Source organism: Oryx dammah, unplaced genomic scaffold (assembly GCF_014754425.2).
Source record: "Oryx dammah isolate SB20612 unplaced genomic scaffold, SCBI_Odam_1.1 HiC_scaffold_972, whole genome shotgun sequence".
In the NCBI taxonomy this organism is placed as follows: Eukaryota; Metazoa; Chordata; class Mammalia; order Artiodactyla; family Bovidae; genus Oryx; species Oryx dammah.
The window spans coordinates 1-8579 of NW_024071115.1; the positions used below are offsets into that span (position 1 = coordinate 1).

The 8579-nt window shown below is 57.7% G+C and overlaps 1 protein-coding gene across 2 annotated transcripts; it reads left to right on the forward strand.

The window, feature by feature from the left end:
- The first annotated feature begins 5960 nt into the window (after positions 1 to 5960).
- On the forward strand, positions 5961 to 8250 carry ZNF580 (zinc finger protein 580). 2 transcript variants are annotated; one of them, XM_040235547.1, is made up of 2 exons: positions 5961 to 6258; positions 7537 to 8250. In XM_040235547.1, the coding sequence occupies exon 2, from the start codon at positions 7549 to 7551 to the stop codon at positions 8065 to 8067; it is 519 nt and encodes a 172-aa protein (XP_040091481.1). In that variant the 5' UTR covers positions 5961 to 6258; positions 7537 to 7548; the 3' UTR covers positions 8068 to 8250. The 2 variants fall into 2 exon arrangements, with proteins under 2 accessions (XP_040091481.1, XP_040091480.1); XM_040235546.1 differs by lacking the exon at positions 5961 to 6258 and adding an exon at positions 6796 to 7266.
- The last annotated feature ends 329 nt before the right edge of the window (positions 8251 to 8579 follow it).

Genomic DNA, 8579 nt, shown 5'->3' on the forward strand with positions numbered 1-8579 from the left:
AAGAATTGATGCTTTTGAACTGTGGTGTTGGAGAAGACTCTTGAGAGTCCCTTGGACTGCAAGGAGATCCAACCAGTCCATTCTGAAGATCAGCCCTGGGATTTCTTTGGAAGGAATGATGCTAAAGCTGAAACTCCAGTACTTTGAATACCTCATGAGAAGAGTTGACTCATTGGAAAAGACTGATGCTGGGAGGAATTGGGGGCAGGAGGAGAGGGGACGACCGAGGATGAGATGGCTGGATGGCATCACGGACTCGATGGACGTGAGTCTGAGTGACCTCCGGGAGTTGGTGATGGACAGGGAGGCCTGGCGTGCTGCGATTCATGGGGTTGCAAAGAGTCGGACACAACCGAGCAACTGAACTGAGGGCATCACCGTGACCCTGTCCCAGGAGAGAAGCAGGGCATTTTGTTTGGGTGGGGGAGATGAGCTTTACCTTCGGGCAGGGTGACTGAATTCCATTCATTCTGTCATTTAACCAGTATTGAATTCAGCCATTCCCAGCTTCCCAGACGTTTGCTAGAGTCTGAGCATAGACTTGCCCAGGACAGAGCATGAAAGGCAGGCAGGAAAGTAGCAAATCCGTTAAGGAGCAAGACCCTCTTGGACCGTAAATCGAGATGCAGAGGAGATGGCCCAAGGGGCAGGTGGGGGTCTCCCATCCCCTCCCTAACCTCTGATATCACCTGCAGCATTCCAGTGATAAAGGGTTACTTGAGTTCCCACCTGGCCAGAAAGGCTGCATCCTTGTAAGGGCTTGGGAGGCACATTCCAGAGGGAGGAACAGCAACACAAGGCCCAGGAGGTGGGAGAGGTTGGCAAGGGGGCACCTTGGTGCTGGGGGCCAGTCCACACAGGGCCGGGGCGCTACTGCGGTTTAGTCTAAAGTGCAGCAAGAAGGGTTTGGGGTCAGGGAGTGACATGTTTTGGTGGATTTACAAAATTGCTGCAGTGTTGCCATAGGGAGAGGGGGCCAGAGGAGGCAGAGGGGTGGGAGGGGAGGCTGTTACCATGGCAGCAGTGGACTGAGGACAAGCCCGAGGTGCCCCCAGACAGTGGCCATGACCCCTGACTCGGGTCAGGTAGAGGCAGTGCCATCCTGGCTCCCCCACCTGAGGATGCATGGCTTCCGGCCCATCACATGACCTCTCTGAGCTTCTGTTTGCTCGTCTAAAGGTTGGGGTCCTCAAGACACTTCCCGTCTGGGTCCGCTCTGATGACTCGGTGCATCTAACGACCACAACCGCTGGCACCATGCAGTTCAGCTGCTCAGTCGTGTCCAACCCTTTGCGACCCCATGGACTGCAGCAGGCCAGGCCTCCCTGTCCATCACCATCTCCCGGAATTTGCTCAGACTCATGTCCATTGAGTCGGTGATGCCGTCCAACCATCTTGTCCTCTGTCATCCCCTTCTCGTGCCCTCAGTCTTTCCCGGCATCAGTGTGTTTTTCAGGGAGTCAGTTCTTCTCATTAGGTGGCCAAAGTTTTGGAGCTTCAGCTTCAGCATCAGTCCTTCCAATGAATATTCAGGGTTGATTTCCTTTAGGATGGACCGGTTGGATCTCCTTGCAGTCCAAGGGCACCATAGGAAAGGCCCAATAAATGTTGGTCATTGTTACTATTTCCAGAGATGGGTGTGGTTCTCACCTACAAAGCTAGTTTTCTGGATCTGAAACTTAAGAAAGGGATCCAGGGGAGAGATTCACGGGGGTGTCTGTGTAGCCCAGGATCTGTGTTGTTTCCTCCCCTCCCAGGAGGGGAGGTACGTTTGGCAAGACCTGTTGTCACAGCCCGGTGAGAGGTTTGGGTGGGGGTGGGGGTGATGGTGCTTCCGGCCTCTGAAGGGTGGAAGCCACAGATGCTGGTCAACCTCCCACAGTGTGCAGGACAACTTTGCAGCAAAGAATGGTCCAGTCCCCAGAGGTCAGCAGCGCCAAAGCTGAGATGCCTGGGTAGACAGAGGGGTGTTGGCCCTTTAAGCCGGGCACTTTCTCTCAATCTACCAGTTTCCATCCAGTTTCCCTACCACCTGCCATGAAATTAGAGGAGGAAGAACTTGTAGGACCAACAATGTACAGTAGGGAGCCACACTTTAAAAAGTGAAAAGGAACAGCTGAAATAATTTTAAGGACTCATACTTAACCCAGTCAGTTTACCCAGCGTATCCTTTCTCAGTGCTTATTTAACTTATATGCAGAGTACATCATGAGAAACGCTGGGCTGGAAGAAACACAAGCTGGAATCAAGATTGCCGGGAGAAATATCAATAACCTCAGATATGCAGATGACACCACCCTTATGGCAGAAAGTGAAGAGGAGCTAAAAAGCCTCTTGATGAAAGTGAAAGAGGAGAGTGAAAAAGTTGGCTTAAAGCTCAACATTCAGAAAACGAAGATCATGGCATCTGGTCCTATCACTTCACGGCAAATAGATGGGGAAACAGTAGAAACAGTGTCAGACTTTATTTTTTTGGGCTCCAAAGTCACTGCAGATGGTGACTGCAGCCATGAAATTAAAAGACACTCCTTGGAAGAAAAGTTATGACCAACCTAGATAGTATATTCAAAAGCAGAGACATTACTTTGCCAACTAAGATCCGTTTAGTGAAGGCTATGGTTTTTCCTGTGGTCATGTATGGATGTGAGAGTTGGACTGTGAAGAAGGCTGAGCGCCGAAGAATTGATGCTTTTGAACTGTGGTGTTGGAGAAGACTCTTGAGAGTCCCTTGGACTGCAAGGAGAGCCAGCCAGTCCGTTCTGAAGGAGATCAGCCCTGGGATTTCTTTGGAAGGAATGATGCTAAAGCTGAAGCTCCAGTACTTTGGACACTTCATGTGAAGAGTTGACTCATTGGAAAAGACTCTGATGCTGGGAGGGATTGGGGGCAGGATGAGAAGGGGACGACAGAGGATGAGATGGCTGGATGGCATCACTAACTCGATGGATGTGAGTCTGAGTGAACTCCGAGAGATGGTGATGGACAGGGAGGCCTGGTGTGCTGCGATTCATGGGGTCACAGAGTCTGACACCACTGAGTGACTGAACTGAACTGAACTGATCCTTTCTCAGTGGAATCCACAGGCATCATTCACGATGTACTGTACACTCTTTGTTCTCAGTCTTCAGAATATGAGGGGTGTCTGCATCCCAGCCCGCCTCAGCTCAGCCTGGACGTGTGCCAAGTGCTCGAGAGCCACGTGTGGCCAGTGGTTGCCCTTCAGGGCTGTACAGTTGTGGAGGATCTTTGTTTTTCTAATAAAACTTTTATTGCAAAAAAAAGACAAAACACCAAAGTTATTCTGCAAATCACATAAGATATAGTGATGCTATACAGTAGGCCTTTGTTGGTTATCCATTTGAAATATAGCAGTGTGAACATGTCCATCCTAAAGTCACTATCCTTCCCTTCCTATCCTCTTCCACCGCTGGAACCATAAGAGCCTTCTTTTAAGTTGGTGAGTCTGTTTATTTATTTATTTATTTATTTTTTGGTTGCATCAAGTTTTAATTGTGGCATGTCCTCTGCATTGGGAGTGTGGAGTCTTGGTCACTGGACCACCAGGGAAGTCCTTGTGAGTCTGCTTCTGTCTTGTACATAAGTTCATCTGTATCATTTAAGATTCTGCATATAAGGGATGTCATACAATGTTTCTGCTTTTCTGACCACTCAGTATGACAATCTCCAGTTCAGTTCAGTCGCTCAGTCATGTCCGATTTTGCAACCCCATGAATCACAGCACACCAGGCCTCCCTGTCCATCAACAGCTCCCGGAGTTCACTCAGACTCTGTTCCATCGAGTCAGTGATGCCATCCAGCCATCTCATCCTCGGTCGTCCCCTTCTCCTCCTGCCCCCAATCCCTCCCAGCATCAGAGTCTTTTCCAATGAGTCAACCCTTCACATGAGGTGACCAAAGTACTGGAGTTTCAGCTTTAGCATCATTCCTTCCAAAGAAATCCCAGGGTTGATCTTCAGAATGGACTGGTTGGATCTCCTTGCAGTCCAAGGGACTCTCAAGAGTCATGTCCAACACCACAGTTCAAACGCATCAGTTCCTCCGCACTCAGCTTTTTTCACAGTCCAACTCTCACATCCATACATGACTACTGGAGAAACCATAGCCTTGACTAGACAGACCGTAGTCGGCAAAGTAATGTCTCTGCTTTTGAATATGCTATCTCGGTTGGTCATAACTTTCCTTCCAAGGAGTAAGTGTCTTTTAGTTTCATGGCTGCAATCGTGATTTTGGAGCCCAAGAAAATAAAAGTCTGACACTGTTTCCACTGGTTCCCCATCTATTTGCCATGAAGTGATGGGACCAGATGCCATGATCTTCGTTTTCTGAATGTTGAGCTTTAAGCCAACTTTTTCACTCTCCTCTTTCACCTTCATCAAGAGGCTTTTTAGTTCCTCTTCACTTTCTGCCATAAGGGTGGTGTCATCTGCATATCTGAGGTTATTGATATTTCTCCCGGCAATCTTGATTCCAGCTTGTGCTTCTTCCAGTCCAGCGTTCCTCATGATGTACTCTGCATATAAGTTAAATAAGCAGGGTGACAATATACAGCCTTGACTACTCCTTTTCCTACTTGGAACCAGTCTGTTGTTCCATGTCCAGTTCTAACTGTTGCTTGCTGACCTGCATATAGGTTTCTCAAGAGGCAGGTCAGGTGGTCTGGTATTCCCATCTCTTCAGAAGGGAATGGCAAACCACTTCAGTATTCTTGTCTTGAGAACCCCATGAACAGTATGAAAACGCAAAATGATAGGATACTGAAAGAGGAACTCCCCAGGTCGGCAGGCATTTAGATTATTGCCCAATAAAACATATCTTGCGATCCAGGCCAATATAACTGAATCCTCTGTGGCCCTCGGGTCTCCAGTTTGCAACTGGCTGTGTGTGGTTCAGGAGCTGTACCGCAAGGTGGGTAGCCACTAGCCACCTGTCTATTTATTTAAAGAAGAGAAAGAGAAACGTTTAAAAGTCAGGTCCTGAACCTCGAGCCACCTTTCAGGTATGCGGCAGTTCCCCTGCCCAGAGCGCAGGTCAGAGGATTTTTCCATCATCGCAGAAAGTTCTTGTTGGCTGTTCTCTTAGAGGGAGCTCTGGCCCAACCCGGGTCCTTGGTCGGGTCACGACCTTAACGCCGGTTCTCTCCGCTCTGTGTCCCCAGCTGCCGCGCCGGCCCCAGGCCGCTCTGGTGCCGGCGGCGCGTGGCGTTCGCTCCCGGATCACCGCTCAGGAGGAGGACGAGCTGCGGGCGCGCGGCTCCTGGCGCTGCCCTACGGGTTCCAACTCCTCGCGTGCTCCGCCTGCGCCCGCCTTGCAGCGGTGCGGCCACCTGGCGGCCCGGTGCCGACCCCCGCTCTAGGTCCCCGGCCGGCCTGGTTGCCCTACCACCCTCTGGTCCTCGGCACCCCCCAAACCTAATCACCCCATCTGGGGACTTTGGTTCTCTCCGGTCCTCTGTCCCCTTCCCCCGCCCCCTCCTCCATGAGAAACCCACCCCTCCCCATCTCCCCATCTGGGGGCTCTGGTCCTCGGCTCCCCACATATGAGAATCCCACCCTCCCCATCTGCCCATCTGGCAGGCTTTGTGCTTCTCTGGGCCTCGGTCTCCCCACTTTGCGGGCGGGAGGATCCCGGCGGGGAGACGTTGGCGCCCAGGCTGGCCTCTGGACCTGGGACCTGCATCAACCTCGCGGGCAGAAACGTCGGTCCTCCCGCCCTCGGCGTCGCCGGGGCGAGGGCGACGGCCTGGGCGACCCCGCTTGGGCACGACTTCGGGCAGACGCAGCCCGCATCAACCTCGCGGGCAGAAACGTCGGTCCTCCCGCCCTCGGCGTCGCCGGGGCGAGGGCGACGGCCTGGGCGACCCCGCTTGGGCACGACTTCGGGCAGACGCAGCCCCGCCCGCGTTCGTTTACCCTGCGACCTCGGTCCCAGGCCCTGAGCAGCTCCCGCCGCGGGCGGTCGCTGCGATTCCCGCGCCCTGGCCCCCTCCCCGCTCCCGACCCCCAGAAGCTCAAGAGCGGCGGAACCTTCGCTGCGGCGCGCGCTTCCGGCCGGCGCCGTTTCCCAGGGACGCCGCCGCCCCTCGCGCCCCCGCGCCCCCCGCGCCTGCGTTCCCGGCGCCGCCGGCCCGGAGCTCCCCGAAGCTTCGGCCCCGCCGCCGCCGCCGGCCCTCGCGAGGGGAAGCCCGGGCCGCACGGGACCTCGGCCCGCTCCTCCGGACCCGAGAGGCCGCTGCACCGGGTACAGGGGTAGGGATGGAGGGAGGAGCCGCGCCGGGCCAGCGGTAATCTGGGTGGGGGTGGGGCCGGCCACGGAGGGGCAGGGGCAGCGCGGGTCCTGGGGGAGCGCGGGAAGCTGAGCCGGGCACAGCGCGGGGAGGGGTGGGGAAGTAAAGGTGCTGCATCCCGCGGGAGGGAGGTGCTTGGGAGGGGGGCTCCGGGGCCCCGGCAGCTATGGAGAGGGTCGGAACGCTGTCAGCGGCCTATGCTTAGGGGCCGGGCTAGAGAAGGACCCCCGGGAGCGGGGGAGGTGGGGATGTAGCAGGTGTGAAAGTTCACAAGCCGACGCTTGCATAGAAAGCTGGCAGTTGAGGTGTCCTAGCGATGCGTACCTGAAATTCGGAGGTTAGATGATGGAGTGAGAGTCGCTGAGTCGTCTCCGACTCTGTGCGACCTCAGGGACTGTAGCCTGCCAGGCTCCGCTGTCTATAGCATTCTCCAGGCCAGAATACTGGAGTGGGTAGCCGTTCCCTCCTCCACGGTAGCTTCCCACCCCAGGGATCGAACCGAGGTCCCTCACGTTGCAGGCGGATTCTTTACTGTCTGAGCCACCAGGGAAGCCCCTAGGTGATGGAAGAGTATGTTGAATCCTTAAGGGGCCAAGTGTAGGAACAAGTCAGAGGAGCTCCGAGTGGAAAAGTGGGGAACTGGATTAGTGGACTCTGGGGACATACCTTGGGAGGAAATTAAGAGCAGCCACAACGTATCCAGGTTTGGGAGGCCTTCCAGGGAACTAGTGGGCATGGAGGTCTGGAGGCCAGAGAGGCCTCTGCGGTGGTCCTGGGGGTGGGGTGGGGGTGTGGGGAGAGGATGCATCCTAAATTGCGGCCGAGGAAGCGACCCGTTAGAGAAATTCTGGAGGCAAGAATCCTGGCGAGACTTGGAAGAAGCCATGAAGATATAAAGGACAAAATAGGCTTGGGATTTGATTGGCTGTCGAGGAGTGAGGGAGGCGGGAAGCAGGAGGAAGGCGAGGAGGAGAAGGGAAGAGGCCGGGTGATGCCCTCGGGCCCCCTGGGGGAGGAGAGGACGACTCGCGAGGAAAGGCAGGTGGGGTCTCTGAGCTGCTGAGCTTAGGCGGAGAAGCCGTCGAGGCTGCCTGGTGCGGCCGGCCTGGAAGCGGCCCCCTTTCCCATCAGGGAGGAAGTCAGTGGGACAGAGGGCCGCGAGCGCTGGGACGGCGGGGACACTGTTCCCGGGCAGCGGCCGTGTTGACCTGTCTCCCCTCCGCCGCTCCCAGCTGCCGCCCCGGATGCTGCTGTTGCCGCCGCGGCCCCCCCACCCTCGGGCCTCCTCTCCCGAGGTCATGGACCCGCCGCCCCCCAAGGCGCCTCCTTTCCCCCCGGCGGAGGGCCCTGCCTCCACTGCGTCCTCGGCGGCGGGGCCCCGGCCCCCGCGGCTGGGCCGCCACCTGCTCATCGACGCCAACGGGGTCCCCTACACGTACACGGCGCCGCTGGAGGAGGAGCCGCGCGGCCCGACCCCGCGCGAGGCGCCGCCTGGAGAGCCCGGGCCGCGCAAGGGCTACAGCTGCCCCGAGTGCGCCCGAGTCTTTGCCAGCCCCCTGCGGCTGCAGAGCCACCGTGTGTCGCACTCGGACCTCAAGCCCTTCACGTGCGGCGCCTGCGGCAAGGCCTTCAAGCGCTCCAGCCACCTGTCGAGGCACCGCGCCACGCACCGCGCCCGTGCCGGGCCGCCGCACGCCTGCCCGCTCTGCCCGCGCCGCTTCCAGGACGCCGCGGAGCTGGCGCAGCACGTGCGGCTGCACTGAGCCGGCGGGCGGGCGGCCCCGGCTCCCCTCCCCGCGCCCGGCGCCCCGGGTGCCGCTCCCGCGTGGTGCGCGCCAGCCGTCTGCGCGGGAGGGTCAAAGGCTGCGGCCGCGGCCCGGTTCGCTCCTGCGTCTCCCCTCGCACCTGCCACCCTCACCCTCTCTCAATAAACATTCCGCACTTCACTTCAGGGCTCTTATTTGCGGGGCGCGGGACTGGGGCGGGCGCGGGTGGTGAAGCCAGACCGTGAGCACGTGGGAACCACCGTCCCGGCCCGCGTTTCCGGCCGGAGCCGTTTCCCGGCTGCCCGGGCGCCCCGCCCCCACCGCCCTGCCCTGGACCCTTTCCTCCGTCCCCCGGTCCTCTCCGCCCCTCCTCGGCGCCGCCAGCTCCCGGGGGACGTCCCGAGCGCCCCGGCCCGCCGCCGTCTGCACCCACGCGGGGAGCCCTGGGCCGATCAGCAGCCACCCGGACCCGAGAAGCTGCTGCACCGGGTACGGGGGCCGGGAGGCGA

What these genes read in the sequence shown, in the direction of transcription:
- ZNF580 (XM_040235547.1), top strand. Translation starts at nt 7,549, where the DNA reads ATGCTGCTGTTGCCGCCGCGGCCCCCCCACCCTCGGGCCTCCTCTCCC.